Raw genomic sequence first — 17,177 nt, 5'->3', positions numbered from 1 at the left:
ATCCTTTGGGCACCAAAGGGTATAAGTTGTATGATTTACACACTAAATCTGTTTTCCTTTCTAGAGATGTTATCTTTAAGGAATTTGTTTTTCCTTTCAAGCATTGGATGCCTAAACCTGAGTCTACTCCTTCTTCCACATCTCATTTTCTATTTCCTTCTCAACCTTCATCCCCAGATCTTGTACCATTTAGTGTCTGCAGAATTCTCTCTTCCTTTTAGTTCAGTTGACAATATTATGCCACCTGATGAATTTCCAAATTTTGTGCATCCTAGTTTAGACCCTTCCACTTCTGACATTGATTCCCATTTTGATCCTACTCTTGCTATTGCTCCTTTGCCTGAAGTTCCCACTATCAGAAGGTCTACTAGGTCACATAAGACTCCTACATACCTTCATGATTATCATTGTAATCTTGCATCTGCTCATGTGTTGGCCTTAGCTTCACTCACTTAGTCAGATGATTCCATTCCCTCTGCTAGTCCAGGTATTCTTTATCCTCTCTCTTCTACTCTTTCATATGATAGGTTGTCAACTTCTCATAGGTCTTTTGCTCTTACCTTATCTGTTGCTACAGAACCTACCTCTTATGCTCAAGCCTTGACTGATCCATTATGGCAAGCAGCAATGAAGGCTGAAATCGATGCTCTACAAGCGAATAACACTTGAGTAATGACCAAACTTCCTCCTGGTAAGGTGCCAATTGGCTGCAAGTGGGTGTATAAGATTAAGCTCAAAGCAGATGGGTCTATTGAAAGATACAAGGCCAGACTTGTTGCTAAGGGATTCACATAGACTGAAGGCATTGACTTTTATGAAACCTTCTTTCCTGTGGTGAAATTTGTCACTGTTAGAACTTTATTGGCTCTTGCTGCTATGTATGGTTGGCATCTTTCTCAATTGGATGTCAATAATGTTTTCCTCTATGGGGATTTGGCTGAGGAGGTGTATATGGTTCCTCCTCCTGAATTTGGCAGCAAAGGGGAGGTGTGTAAGCTCACAAAGTCTTTATATGGTCTCAAGCAAGCAAGCAGGCGATGGTTTGCCAAGTTATCCTCCACATTCATTGATCATGGCTTCATTCAATCAAAATCAGACTATTCTGTTTTCACTATGGCCAGCAAAGGATCCATTATCATTCTACTAGTGTATGTGGATGACATTTTAATTGTTAGCAATGATGTGGATGCAGTCAACACTTTCAAACATTTCCTAGACAACAAATTTAAACTCAAGGATTTTGGTACTTTGAAATATTTCTTAGGTCTTGAGGTTGCTAGGACTGAGAAATGTATCAGCTTGTGTCAAAGAAAGTTTACCCTAAAGCTACTCTCTAATACAGGTCTGCTAGTAAGCAAACCTGCTCATGTGCACATAAACCTGCTCAGTTTATGAGTTCACCTAAGGTACCTCACTTACAAGCAACTTATAAAATACTTAAGTATCTGAAGAAGATGCTAGGGCAAGTTTATTTCTTTCAGGAAGTTCAAAATTAAGACTCAAGGCTTACTGTGATGCTGATTGGGCAACATGTCCAGACACCAGAAAATTTGTATCAGGGTTTTGTGTGTTTCTTGGTGATTCTCTAATATCCTGGAAGTGTAAGAAGCAACAATTAGTATCAAGATCTTCAGCAGAGTCTGAATATCGAGCAATGACTACAATGACAAGTGAGATTGTTTGGCTTCTAGCTTTGCTTAAAACCTTTGGTTTAGAACACAATCAAGCAACCTCTTTGTACTGTGACAATAAGGCAGCTTTATACATTGCTGCAAATCTAGTTTTTTATGAATGGACAAAGCATATAGAAGTTGATTGCCACTTCATCCGAGAGAAAATTTAAGATGGTGTGATTAAAACATTTCATGTTCCTACTAGAGACCAGATAGCTAATTTCTTCACAAAGGCACTTGGATATAAACAATTCTATTTTCTTTTATCCAAGATGAACTTAATAAACATATAGAGTTCATCTTGAGGGGGAGTGTTAAGCAGTAGTTAATTTGTATATAGTAGATTTGCATTTTGTATATAGAAGTGTTAAGCTACAAGACTGTAATGTAGCATAGTGTCAAGAACGACTTGTCGTTCATACTGTACAGGTTAGTCAATTAGGGAGTTTGTTTGTTTGTTACTTTTCTTAGCCCTGTGTCTCTATTGTATTGGTTGGATCAATAGGTTGTTGAGTCTATTATTTTTCTTGCTACTCTGTTTTCCTTATATAAAGGACAGAGCTTGATAATTATATACACGATCTCATTCACAAGCAATTCCTTCTCTCTCTCTCTCTCTCTCTCTCTCTCTCTCTCTCTCTCTCTCTCTCTCTCTCTCTCTCTCTCTCTCTCTCTCTGTGTGTGTGTGATTTCCATTCCACCATTGCAGAACCTCGAGCTTGTGTGTGATTTCAACACAACCTACAATTTTCCTTCTCCTAAACCTTCTTACCAAGCAATCATCGCATGACTTACACTCTTCCTCCATCAATATGCAACACAAATTTCTTTAATCATAAGATTTGAAATGTTATTCAATAATTATAAAACTAAAAAGGTACTTATTCAAAATCTTATAAACCAAGAGGATGTCATCTTTTCCACAACTTCACCAATACCAAAATTACCAAAATGTTTTCCACTAATGAAGAATCCAAGGTTCAAGATTCCGAAATTTCTTTTTCATTTTCTAGACTATCCCGATATTAAGATGTGTGCCCTTAAATCCTATTGTATGATGCTATGAATGACATTATATATGACTTAATGTTGTGATTAATAAATGTTTTTATTATTATCTAAAAATAATGGTAACATGAATATTGGGACATTATCATATAGTCCATGAAATGCATAGTATGAGATTTAGTCACAGAAGATATAAATCGCAAGTTCTTTGTAAACTCAGAATTTTAATTCGTAGTCGGTGATGAAATTGGGCATTTCATCTGCGAAGACTATAACATATAAACTAAGATGATTTGTCTTGATCATGGAAATGAAGATTTTTAGTTGGTATGTTGATATGTTTTAAAAATTAAGACATATTGAACTGGACCATTGCGAGATTTATTATTCTCCTAACGACTGTCAAATGTATAATAAACTCACGACTTTTATTTACATGAACTCTTAATCCTAAGAGAATAATAGACCTGATCATGAAGTGTAGGTTACTTTAATATATCAGGAGTGAAGTCTAAAGATACGATCAAAACCTCAGTATGTTGGGCAACCACATTTAGTGTTGATGGAACATATATTTTCAAGATGGAATTCATAGTCTCTTAACGAAGATACAAAATTTTCCCTTGAGATAAGTTTAATGGTTTTGGTTATTCAGAGTGATAGACTTAACCACGTTAGTAAGGAGTTACTAAAATATATATTTATGGAATTGGATTTCTTAAATATATGATGAATAACTTAAAGGATTAAACCGGGTACTCAAGGAATTAAGATGTAATAATCTTCAAAGTGGTAGTCTATATTCATAACTTTATATTACTACGTATATTTTATGAAGGGGTTGCATGTACAATAAAGTTTTGGAATATAATTTATAAATAAGGCCTAAAGTGCAACTATATTAATATAGTGGTATTAAATATAGTTAATAGTAACTTTGAACTTGTCAAGAGTTGACAGAAAAATCTAAGGCTCATTGGAGCTAGTGTCTTATCGGTCCCTTTTAGTCCCACTCCAAGCCATACACTTAAGCCCAATTGAAAAGGCCTAAAAGGCCAGCCCAATTAGATAATCAGTTAGATATAAAGGGAAAAACATACAGAATTTTTATTAAGAGAAAACAACACTCTTGTGAAATGGTGTGTGTGAGTGTAAACCACTCTCTCTAATTCTCTATTGGAAAACTGATTGAAAGACCACACTTCTTGGGCGTTTGTGGAATTGGAGTGAAGATTAAAAGTGTTCCCAAGTGCTTCTGATCTTTGATTTTAAAATTCACCGCACCAAGGTACACTCTCTTATTCTTAAATTTTGAAACTTACGTAGTAAATGTTATCAATTGTGAATGAAGTAGATCTGTTAATTTTTCGCTACATATGTTTTGTATGAGATACAAACCTGTATTTTTCCTACACCCTATACCTAATATTCCAAATTTGAACCATCATTCAATTAAATACTCCCAAAATATTAGCACACTGAAAAACTGTGATACATTCCCACACTTCCTCCACTTCAAAGATTCATAATGTGGTATTTAAGTTCCCAATTTTTTTTTACACGAGCTCAAATATTCATAACTTGGTAGTTGGAATTTTGATTTCTGTTTTTCTTACACCCCTCATTCATACAGAGCTGTGCCTAAGATTTAAGAAAATCTAAAAATTCTAAGACTAGCTCAAAAATTTTAAAAGTGAAATTAAAATATTCTAGCTTATCATTTCCTACAATTCCTGGGCAACCAAATAGAGCACGTGTTCAGGTGTTTAACAAAATCACAATTCAAAATATAAAGAAATAGATCTGAAATTATTATTAGACTCCATATAAGATTTGAGCACAAAGGTACAAAATAACCAGGAAAGGAATATTTAATCGGGTAAAAGTTTTGAGCCAATTGCTTACCATATTTACCGTCCACTCTAGAAAAAAAGTATCTCATGAAACGGTCTTATACAATAATTTTCCCCACTTGAGGTGGTATCTCATGAAACATAATATATTTTCTCACTTTCTAGAGCCTAGATTTGCATTCCAAAATTTACATATGCATGCCCATTGAAATAAAAGCTGTCATTTTAAATACAAGGGTTGGATTAAGGGTGTCCTGTCCGTACCTTATCCTTTCTTGGGAGAGGGGAAAACTACTGTAAGGCTAAAAAAGGGGTAGGTTACTATCGGAATATTCTTGTATGAAACAGTCTCATGAGACATGTCTCAATGAAATGTGGGCCCACGCATGTGGGATCCACATGTCATTAAGACATAGGTCTCATAAGATACTTTCTTCTTGCTATCATTAATATGAGAGAGAGAGAGAGAGAGAGAGAGAGAGAGAGATAATATTTTTGGAGTGATAATAGAATATATACACAATAATAATCGTATAATAGGATATGTAGAAAAATATTAAATTGTAAATACAAATAATTTACAAAAATATTAAATAAAAATATATATACACATTCAAGATAGGGTGGCTTGAGCAAAACCCATCCTCTTGTCACTACTTCGGGGTTATTATCTCTGCTCGTCATATTTTCATGAAAAATTATTTGTCCTTTGTTATGAAACACTATTAGTATTTCTATCCAAAATAAAGCACTTTTATCTCAACAAAGAAAAAATCCTACCAAATGGTCACTAAGTTTCTGTTTGTTTCAGCATAAAACATCTTTTGAAAAATGTTTAGTTCTTTTTCAAGTGTTTAGGGTGGCAAAAAAACTAAGTCCAACCGAAATCATTTTCTATTGACCTGGAAAATACTCTCTTTAGAACTGAAAATGCTATGCCCCTTATGTAGGGGTGTGTATCTAACCTACCAACTCAACAAAACTAAACCAACCCAACCCAAAGCCTAGGGCTTTTTCATGGATTAGTGGATTAGAATTTTTGTAAGCCTTCAAAGGGGTTAGGTTCGATTTAATAGTTCTTTCAATCCATCTAATCCAACTTGATTAAGATATATACAAGAGAATGTTTGATAGATAGTAATAGATACTATAATATAATAGATATATCTATGGCTTAACTATTCGGTAGTTTGGTTATATTTTTATTTTAGGAAACATCATTCCTTATAAATAGCTATTATTTAAGATTGTAATAGCTATGAATAGATTTTCTAAAAATTTTGTAATAACTATTTGTGGGGGAGACAAGTATCCCAAAACGACTGATAGGATGGGTAAGGGCACTCCCAAGGAGGTGAACTTTGTGGAATACTAGCGGCATGCCCTTGGAAAGTAATTAACTAACCTGTGAAGAGGCTGAACTACTATATTTGATGAGGACACCAAGGATTACTACCTAACCTCGAGGAGTCAAAAGTCGGGGGCAAAGGGAGCACGACGCAACCCGAGGGAGAAAAATGGTGACTTGGCACTGAACAAGGAAGAGAAGAAAAAGGAAGGAAAAAGCAGCCAACCTCTCCACATTGAATGCATTGCAACCACTTAGCTAGCTATATTAATGAGGAAATGACCATGAATGGAAAATTCTTAGGTAGTCCCGGAGTATAGTGAAATGGTGCTCCCTCCTCTCACATTCATGGTGGACCCCATCATGAATTTAATGAGCGGACCCCACCATGAATGTGAGAGGAGGGAGTACCATTCTCCGTGCTCCGGGAGTACCTAAGAATTACTCACCATGAATAGTGCTATCATAGCTCACACCTTGATGTAAAACCTTCTAGCAAGGCCTTCATGGGGGACAAGTATCAAGCAAGTCTGATCCTAACCCTCTAAATGTAAAGTCTAGATGCATTTTTGGCTGACTATATAAAGCCAAGAAGCACCTGGATCAAGGGGGGATTCTTTGGGGGAGAAAAGAGAGAGAAAAACGAATCAATTGTGGCATCTTCCTCGAACTCAAACCCGAGGATGAATACTTAGCCATTCAAAGGCTCTTTCCAATAGAATATATTCATTTTACACTAGAAACTAATCTGACTATCAACTCTTGTTGCTTAATGGGTACTTATAGGTTGACCTTGCATTTCACCTCTACAAAATTAATTGTGTGAGCAAACAGTAATACGATCAACACTTGCTTAATTTTTCTTCTCTACTTTTTGCCCGCCACACTATTCATGTAATAATTTCTAAAATTAATATATTTCCAAATATACAAAATTTCCATATACATATAAAATTATAAAAATATAAATTATATTAAAAAAAACAATTCTCTCTCAATTTTTTTAAACAATATTTTTAAAATATATATAATTGTATAAGTAATATATTTCCTAATTATAGATCTTAAGTTTATTCTAATTTTCATATAAAAAAAGTTTTATTCTAATGTTACAACTTAGAATCAAGCCTATGAACAGGTTTAATTCTATTCTATTATAACACATTTTATTTTCAATAATAAAAATTCTCAGTAATAAAAATTAACATTCATGTTGTAATCTCCATTTAGTATGCCAAACATGTTCTGTGTATTCTAATACTTTATTTTTTAGTTTGATTTATTTGGTATTATGATAATCATTTCAATGAATTTGGTAATTTTGCATGTTATAGGAATTATGATGATTTTATTGGGTTAAGAAATGAGAATCTCTCAACCCAATAAGATTGAGTTGGGTTGAAAACCCTCCTACTCCATCCATACACATCCTACCTTTGATCTCTCTCTCTCTCTCTCTCAAATAAATAGAATACAAAAAACATCAAAATTAATTATTGAAAAAAAAATACTTAAAATTTCTAAATTAACCAAAACACCCTCACATGAATAAATACCCCCACACCACGCTCCCCCCCCCCCCCCCACAAAAAAAAAAAAAAAAAAAAAAAAAAAAAAACCTTTTATAATGACAAATAAAACCTTCAAAATGACACCATAAATTCTCTAAAATTGTCAAAAGCTTTAATATGTTTGGCTCAATTCTTTTTTCTTTTTCTTTTTTTTTTTGGCTGAAATTTCTCCATTTTTTGGGTTAAATCACACTTTTTACTATACATTTTTGGGGTCAAATTCAATTTTGATTTTGACTAAATTGCATTAAACATTTTATGCCTTTAAGCTGAAACTAGTTTTGCACTCAAATTAACGTGACAATGAATATGCTTGATGTTATATAAACAAAGACAATATAAATTTCTTAATTACTTTTTTGTGTAGCATTTAAAAGTTAACATATCATTTTGTAAATCCTATGTAGTAAAATTTGTGATATTTTTCGCATTACTCTTTTTCAAATGGCTATTTAATTGGTGTGTTACCTTTAAGGCATATAATTGCCAAATTCTAGCACTAACAAAAGAAGAACAAAGAGTAAAAAGCCCAAGTCATGAGAACTAACCAGCAGTGCATCTCCAACATTCTGCAACTCAACGTTGTATTTTGTTGAGAAGGCTAAGCACTCTGGTTCTTTTCCCACCTTTTGATGTAAAAAAGGCACGAATCTGCAATGTTGGTTCGAAGCATGGCTCACAAACAAACTATTAAAAAAAAAAAATCATCACTGCCTTCATTTTCTTCTTTCCCTCGATCATGTGAGAATTCAGAAGAATTATATAACAGCATTAGCCTGTCACAAAATACATTACAAAAACAGAAATCAAGAGAAAGTGTATAGATCATGGATAGATACAGGAAAATATTTAGATACGCTGCTACCACATCATGAGTCACTCATGCACCCTCTCTTGGGAACAGGCTCAGATGCTTGGAACTTTTTAGATTAATCTTCATTAAAAAGGCCCCAGGACAACACTGTTGATCAGCTCATAGATCTGTAAAACAAAATCACATTCCTATTATCAACTAATACAAGTTAAGATATCAATCTACATATCCATGTCTTAGTAATCTAGTATTGCAATTAGGGATTTCCACTCATTTGTCTCCAGAATAGATCAGCTTAACAAGAAATGTGTCTAAGGGGTCCTCTTCAGTTTACTTTGATAAGGCTAGAGATGCAATTGATTCCATCCCCGCATCTTTCCTGTATAAACTTTGTGTAACTATGCCCCCTTCAGGTCAATAAAACCACTTGGATTTTAATAAAGGTACATGATTTAGTACTATGAGCATTAGATTGACATCAGGACTCAAAATTGACTGAATACTCAAATTTCAAGAAATTCACCATCCATATGTTAGGACCCAGTGGTTCCTAATGGAGATTAATAGGAATTATAGGAGAATTGATGGGAATTGTAGGGAAATTAACTTAATTTGAGGTAGTCACCCTCCATAGAGAAAGAAAGAGATTAAGAGAGAGGCACTAATGCACTAAGTAATGAGTTGGTTTATTCTTCAATGATGGAAATGTGATTACAAGTAGGTATTTATAAAACCATAAAACTATTCTATTGGCTCACATGGCCTTATCCTGACGGTCCTATTATTCTCCATGTGCATTAATAATTCCAACATGTGTTAAATGTGATTAACATGCTTGGAATTGTAACTAACTAACTAAATCCCCATAGAACAATTATTATCCGTATGCTTATAGCATTCCTAACACCATAAGATATACTCATCATTTAAACATCCTAAGGAATTTCAATGTCAGACTTGAAAATTCTTCAGCATCATAATCAACCCACCGCTCCATTAGGTAATCAAATTTCATTCAAACATCTTTTTGCATGGCTTATTTCTTTGTTATTGGTAATTACACACACAGGTGGGTCTTGAACCCAAGACCTCTTCCTCCAACGTGCTCTTTCAAGGGGGATTTGGTGGCACTTGAACTAGAGTTCATTAGCATCCCTTTGCAAATTTCTTAACTCAATTTTATTCTAGGACCAATGTGAACTCAAGCCTGAGAGATAGTGCAAATTCAATTTTCAGGCCACCATTTACAATGGTCCATCAATCACAAGACAGTAAATCTACAACTAACTTGGGACATTCACAAACCTGTCTGAAAAACTCAGTTCATGTAGTGTTTTTTATTTGGTAACATCAATGCAAGAAGGGCAGCATTAAGTACCTGGAAGAGCAAGTCCTAAGAACCATTCTGATAAGTGTAAAGCATTTGCAGGCATTAAGATACAGGACTCCTGAAATCAAAGGAAACAACAATGAATAAAAGATCTAGTATTCATCATATTGTAGATGAAATGCCTAATTCAAAAACAAAAGCAGTCATATAAAATTCCAGGCTTATCATACTCATCAATGGCATTGTTCTAAAGATACACCACCCTATCTGACATGAAAATATGTGTCATCATATGATCCATAAATCCTTGAATCATTGCAACTGCTAGGGTTAAAGGTAAAATTGTTTGACCGAGAAGTAGTGGAATATAATCCTTATGAAAATCTGTTACTTCAATGAACTAACTTTAACTAACTTGAGCACTCAAAGAAAGTTTACTTATAAGACCAGACATTCACAAAATCCACCATATACTGTAAAAATCAATCAAATATTCACCCAAAACCCACTTCAGATCCCCATTGTAGAGCTGATAGAAGAACTAGAAAAAGCTTGACCTAAAAACCAACTGAAGGTTGTAGATGGAAATGACATCATGTCCAAAATCCACATATCAGACTCATTGATTGCAAAGTGCATCCAACTGAAGAAAAGAAATCGCAGTTGCTTCAATTAAAAACAAAAACATAATATGATAACATAATATGATGAACACTCTGATCAATATCAAAGCTGAAAAAGGGAAGCAACAATAAATCAAAAATAAAAATAAATATCACAAAGAAATAGTCCTATCCACATCCATATCTTCCCTCAAATAACTTATGTTCACAGAAATGGGATAACAGACATTTACAACATTATAATGAATAATAGTATAGTTATTTTTTTTTTTCATATAGTATAGTCATTATAGTTAGAAAGTGGAACATTTTTTATTTATTAATTACTTTTATAATATATATATATATATATATAACATATATTATGAATAATTTTGTAGGGAAAAACTGTAGTTGAAAGGGTAATTGACTTTACTGTTGCTTATAAAAGTCAAGAGCCAAAATACCTTGTGGGCCGGGTAGTTGACTTGACTGTCGCTTATAAAAGTCAAAAACCAAAATACCTTGTGGGCCTGATCTCAGCACAAACACTACAACCTAAATTCTGTAACCTTTGTTCCGCACTCAATTCCTTCCTCCGATTCTTTCTTTTGAACCAGGCCGTTATCAACAAGAAGTTTTCGAGAAATGTTGATCCTTTACAACTATTATCACCTTCTGATGGTACACTGTTCTTCGTAGTTTTTCCAGAATTACAATCAAAACATCACTAAGCATTACAATTTAAAAGTCATAACTAGTGATTATATGACTCATAAGATCAATTAATTATGATTTTCTTAAGAATCACACATACATTAGATGCTTTTTTTAAGGGAAAAAATGGGAAGGTAATCCTAGATAAGTCCTTGTCTTGTCAGCTGAATAAGTAGTCTAATATATGTATGGTACTGCTATTCTATATGCATGTGCTCATTGTGGACCATTAGTAAAGTTGTTGAGCCTAATTTTTTGGAAAAAAAAGGAAGTAACTGAGCCTAAATTACAGAGCGAAAGAGGCCATGTGTTACTAGTGATAAACAGTAATACGACAATGAAGTACAAAGGGGGAAAGTTCCTAGAAGGGAAAGGAATTGGGAAGTAGTGTATTAGAACGGAGCCACTGAAATTCTGTCGCAATTCTTTAATAAAATTACAAGGGAGCAAGGGGCATATTCATTAACAATGTAGGATTGCTACAAAAGTAGGTCATCACTTAAGTGATCACATGTATGTTAAAATCACTAAAGAGTACATTCACATCTATTAAATATTGAATATGGCACAAAACTAGGAATTCATAACTCATTATGTTTTCCAACGTTGAAGAAACAATCAGAAATTGATCAAAATTGACAAAAACTTATCCAGGGTTATGAAAGACAATTTTGTACAAGATATAGATATGCAATATAAAAGAAAATACTTATTGTATAAATACACACACACACACACATAAAAGAAAATTTTACTAATGTGCATTATTTGAACTAGAAGTTTATAAGAAGACCCTCTGCATCAATTTTTTTCTTGCAGCTATGTCAAAGATTAGGTTTTGCATTGGCACAATGTGTCCATAATTCCCAGCAGACCTGAAATGAACTATAGGACTGAACTAGATCATATAATGATTTTTTTTTTCTTTTTTGATAAGTCCAGATGATATAGTTGATACCATTATGCGGTCATGTGATTTCTCATGTAACAAATTGGATGCAGTTGCCCCAATGTTTAAGCAAAGAGAAACGCACCAAACCCCAGCATCATCTTTAGACCTTTGGAAGCAAGGCATGCAAGCCACCAATTTTGGCCCTAGAAAAAGCAGGGATTCATCAATAGCATTCTTAAAACAGAACTCCCAATGCCATTCAAATGCTGAGGAAATCGAGCCATAGTCTAATAAAATCCAACAAAATTTTCATAGAAAGGAGCACAAGATATATTTCTTTTACTCCTTCGCTTACATAACAAATCAACTAACGTTATAACTTCACCAGAATCAAATAATATTCACATTGAGGGGAAGAGATAAGTTCAACATCTACAGTCCATAAAAAAGATCTCAATAGCTAGGATTCAAACTCCACTCATGTCAACCAGTAAAAAAATGTAGAGCTTCCATGTTCTCATAAAAACCAGACAAGCAGCATGATAACAGACAGGCATAATGGTCTAACATTTAATGCAAACATACAGGCATGGTGAGAAAGAAACATGTCATCCCCATGTCCAAAACATAAGATAAAGAAGCTTAGGTTATGTTTGGTAACTATTTTTTCCCCTTATTTTCTGTTTCCAAAAAATATTTTCTATTTTTGAGACTAAAAAACTTGTTTAACAACCCAAAATGGACTGAAAAAAAAAATTTCAAAAGCTCAATTTGTGAAGGAAACTGAAAACATGCAAAAGGCTGTTTTCAGTTTCTAATTTTTTTAAAGTCAATGAAAAAACGTATTTAATTTAATAAATCTGTCTCATTTGATGAGTTAGCATTAGAGTTCAAATCCTGCTAATAACATATTTTAGTATTTTCTATTTTTTTCTTCAAAAAACTATCTTTTTAATTTCAACTAACCAAACATGCTTGTTATTTCAATAATACAAGAAAATAATTTTTTTTTATATTCCCAAAAACAAGTTTTTGAAAATAGAAAACAAAAACTGTTACCAAGCATAACCTTAGCTTTTCAAAGCTCTTTGTTTCCTTTTCTTTTCTTTTTTTTCTTTCCTTATTTTCAAAGTCAGGAGCTGCAGATAGAGAAGTCCATAAGAACTTTCTCATACAATATGGCAGCCAAACTTTAAAATGATTGAAAAAGAAATTCAAGATTTTTGCTGGAATATAATTACATATCATAAAAGCATCCCAGAGAACAAATAAATAAATAAAATTAAAAAGTGGGAAATAAAGCACTGCAATGAGCCAAAGAATATTCATTCCTGTATAAGAGTAATTGGTACATAATTTCCAAATTGAAAAACCAAAACCAATACTACAATATGTAACCATTCTTCTTGCTTTTTACAAAGATGTGATTTCATCAAACTACAGAATATCCTATTCTAATCAACACAATATCCCTTGATAACAAGTTAACTAAGATGAAGGCCATACCCAGCTGATTTTAGGTTTCTTATCTCCATCAAATGTTCATCATTCGAAATATTGAATGAAACACGAAGATTTGTCAATAGAGCTTCTTGCTCCCAACTTAAGGGCCCAGAAGCATATATTGCCTCTAGAGTGCTGCGATAATCATGCAACTCTAATCTATCGATGCTTGTTGCTAAATTATCTTTCAGAGAGAGGGCACCTCTTCCTTCCCCATCTCTACAATCATAACAGGAATCTGCATCACTGTTAAGGGTATTGGCATCTTGAGGAGGACATGATAAAATGTGACCTGACAACCTATTTGAACTATCAGTAACAACACTACAACTACCAACAAAAGATGCATCACCATCACAATGAATAGGTTCCAAAATTCTTCCATGAAAAACCAAAATAGAACCATTCTGATTTACCCTTTCCAAATCAAAATATCCAGTTGTTTGTTTATTAAAGGAATCATGCGTGTATTTTTCACCCAGATTTGCTTGTGGGTAAGCTACAGCATCTACCTTTTTCAGCAGGGAGGATGTAGACTCTGAAATGACTCTTTGACGCTCACTCTCTTTCTCAATTCCTCTCATTTTTACAGAATATGCTTCAGTATGAGTAGAGCAATAAGGGGACTTTCTCTTCAATGTTCTGGATGAGACAACATGAGCCTCCTGCAAACAAGTATTGTCTTGAGCAGCTAGACAAGTATTTCCTGCCTGCATCTTTTTCCTCGTATCATGTGGCAGAAACTCAGAGGTCATCTGATGAAAGTTCAAGCTAGATGGTTCGTTGGACTTCACAAGCAAAGAATTAGAAGGACCCTGTGAACAAAAGCCAACATAAATTAGTCAACGCAAAGGTTAAGATTGGGAATAAAATGGTTCCCTGGCTCTCATTCCCAAAGACAAAACGACAGCCATTATAGGCATTGAACTTCTAATTTAAAAGTATAACTACTCATTGCCTATTACACAGAATTAGACATCTGATTATTAACACCAGCTTAGTAAGAAAAAATCAGACTAAAACTTAAATAAACCCAGGAACCAAGTAAAAGAAAGGAAAGACACTTCAAAAATTCTCACTAAATTTTAACTTAAAATTAACAATAATGACGATTAAAAAACAAGATGAAAGTAGAAACTTACCTTTCTGATCACAACCCATTTGTCATCTTGCCAAACTTGACGCACCCGGATGTTAGATTTGTGAACTTTGAACTTCTCAGAAGATCCCAATAGCCTAACCAAGTGATAATCCCCACCCAAAACCTTCAGAATCATAGCCATTCTCCAAGAACCAACGTTAAACACTTCTGCAACATCTCCAACTGCCCAATCGTCCATAGTTTCCATGGGAGGAGGGCAAGGCCTAATAGCCTTCCTTGGCACTCTCTCCACAACTACCTCGGCTGTAATTTCAAGAGAACCTTCGTACATAACACTGTAAGTGTGCCCATTACCAGAGATAATCTTAGCACAATGCCACTCCCCTGGAGGCACCTGTTTATTCTTTAGTACCTCCACCTTACAGCCCTTTAAGAATCTCATGATTGCTAATGCTAACACAGAACTCAAAATCACAAAAACCTGTAAGAACCAATAAATTAAATGTTAGAATCTGATAAAAATCTTTGTATAATCAAAAACTACTATCCAATGATTCTGAACACTACATATAAGGTTCTATATATTATTACAAAAAAGCAACCATTCAAAACAAAAGACAGTATCTAATGAAATCAAATGGGATTAGTAATTACTTGGTGATCAAGAAAAGACACCTGAAAACAAATCCTATGACCTAAAAGAATAAACCAAATTAAACATAAAAAAACCACAGAATAATCTTAAACCCACCAAATATACAACAAAAGTACTCGATCAGATAACATGGAATATAAATCATAACAAACAGATCAAATGCAACCACAAAATTTAAAACGAAAAACAAAAGCTTTGATTTCTCAAAGCACACACAGAACATTAAACTTCAAAATACGAAAGAAATTATGGATAGAAAAATTATCGCCCCAGTATAGATCAAGAAACTGACCTTCCTTCCTTTCTCGATCAGTGCCTTTTGGATTTTGAAGGCTTCCTTGAAAAAAAAAAATCACTTCAAATTTGAAAGATATGGGTTTGTTTTGTGATTGAGAAAACGTACAAAATTGTTTTATATATCAATCCCATTTTATTGCCGTTGTTTTTAAATTGAGGCGGTTAGGTTAGCTTCATCTAATTCCTTTTCCGAGTAGGAAAGAGAGAAAATAAAAAGGAAAGGTGTTTTTTTAAAATAATAATAATAATAAAATAAAAAAAAGAGGGGTGCTTAGTGTGCACACCAAGTTTTTTTTTTCTTCTTCTTCTTAAATTCCTTGTGATAAATCTATAATCTATAATTTATCAAAAGAAAAACAGTTTATAATGAATACGTTTGGGAAGGGCTGAAATGCCCAGCATCTGCGTTTCAGCTTTTTTTTTTCTTGGATGTGCTTTGTTTACTGTTCATTAGCCATGAACAGTGATTTTAAGCATGAACAGTGTTTTTTGTTTATTAAAAAAATATTTTGCTGCAGTATTTTTCAATTTTCAGTTTCAGCTGTATCCAAACGGACCCATATGTCCCTTTTTAAATAATCTAATAACCTTATATTAATTGCACTAAGCAAGTAGACATTTGTAAGCAACTCCAAACAAGCTAAGCCTACTTAGAATAGTGGATTTAGGTTAGATGGCCCAATACAATTATTTTGTTATAGAATGGACTTTCGAGATCAATTTTAGTACACAAGTATGGTTTGACTTTTAAATTAATGAAGAAAAAGTTAAGTGATTCTTGAAAGTGGAACGAAATTTGGGATTAACACTTCCTCGACTTAAAGCTGAGGAGCAAATGTTCATAAATTGTTTAAGTCTTATTACAGGATAGTGATGTACAATACATGTATTTCTTTTCAGTTTTTCGTTCCCCATTCTTTTGGGGCTTCCTTTCTTTATATAGTCAGTTGAATTGTATTTTAGCCCTCCACTTGTACAGTCATTAACATTCTTTTAGATGCTTGTCCCATCAAGGTTTTGTTGGAAGTGGTAAAATATGCTGCAAGCTGTGAAGACACTGTTCAAACATCATTCATCCATTAATATGGTCAGTTGAGTTGGTGTAGTGCATTGAATACAGAGGTGATAGTTACTTTGTCTAAATACTTCCCTTTTTCTTTATTTGCATATCGCTACCGTCTTTTTCGGTATTCTATTTTCTGGTGCAAATGACTTGCCCAACGATTCCCAAAGAATGCTCGCTCTTCGAGCTCCTTGGAAGGTCAGCCTCTTCGTGATTCCTCCCCGGATTCTCATCCACATATTGGGTCAAGACTGATGTGTGGGTGGGCCCTTCCCCCTCCTCAAACTTGACCAATGGGCTCTATTCTATACTCAAATCTTACCCCTCACACAACATTAATTGTTTATATATATATATATATATATATATATATATATTATCTTTTATTCAAAAAAAAATATTATATTTGTATTTTCAGTTTATTAATTAGTTGGTCGATGTCATATTGGGCTATAGCCTATGGGCACTGGTTTAAATTTTTGAAGAATTTTTATTAAATTATGTGGACTCTATTTAGTCTTTATAGGTAGGGATGACAATGAGATAAGACAGAGTCATATTATGGGTACCATGCTCCCGTTCTTCTCCTCTTTAGGGTGAGGACAACACATGCAAGGCAAAAGTTGGATAAGTCAGGTATACTGTAGGTCGTAGATTTTTACTAATTCTAATGAGAGTAGTGAGATAAAAATGATATATAAAGGAAAAGAACAACCATAAGAGTATTAGGAAAGAAAAGACTAGTACTT

The 17,177-nt window shown here is 33.7% G+C and overlaps 1 protein-coding gene across 5 annotated transcripts; it reads right to left on the bottom strand.

The window, feature by feature from the left end:
- Window positions 1–7,906: 7,906 nt before the first annotated feature.
- LOC142621960 (protein AGENET DOMAIN (AGD)-CONTAINING P1-like) lies at window positions 7,907–15,570 on the bottom strand. Of its 5 annotated transcripts, none has more exons than XR_012841849.1 (5): window positions 15,361–15,570; window positions 14,454–14,894; window positions 13,824–14,126; window positions 8,319–8,434; window positions 7,907–8,229 (listed from the first exon to the last, which is right to left on the bottom strand). XR_012841849.1 is itself a non-coding variant. In XM_075795354.1 (5 exons), exons 2-5 carry the CDS (start codon window positions 14,853–14,855, stop codon window positions 8,427–8,429), a joined length of 774 nt encoding a protein of 257 aa, XP_075651469.1. In that variant the 5' UTR covers window positions 14,856–14,894; window positions 15,361–15,570; the 3' UTR covers window positions 7,907–8,426. The 5 variants fall into 5 exon arrangements, 4 of the variants coding, with proteins under 4 accessions (XP_075651469.1, XP_075651470.1, XP_075651468.1 ...); XM_075795354.1 differs by adding an exon at window positions 11,951–12,011 and having other exon boundaries at window positions 7,907–8,434; XM_075795355.1 differs by having other exon boundaries at window positions 7,907–8,434.
- Window positions 15,571–17,177: the final 1,607 nt, after the last annotated feature.

Source organism: Castanea sativa, chromosome 1, assembly GCF_040712315.1.
Source record: "Castanea sativa cultivar Marrone di Chiusa Pesio chromosome 1, ASM4071231v1".
Lineage (NCBI taxonomy): Eukaryota > Viridiplantae > Streptophyta > Magnoliopsida > Fagales > Fagaceae > Castanea > Castanea sativa.
This window is presented reverse-complemented; position numbering and strand designations above follow the sequence as displayed.

What these genes read in the sequence shown, in the direction of transcription:
- LOC142621960 (XM_075795352.1), bottom strand. Translation starts at nt 14,855, where the DNA reads ATGAGATTCTTAAAGGGCTGTAAGGTGGAGGTACTAAAGAATAAACAG. An exon ending in AATGGGTTGTGATCAGAAAG is followed by an intron (nt 14,127 to 14,453) that starts GTAAGTTTCTAC and finishes TTTTGTTCACAG; the next exon opens with GGTCCTTCTAATTCTTTGCT.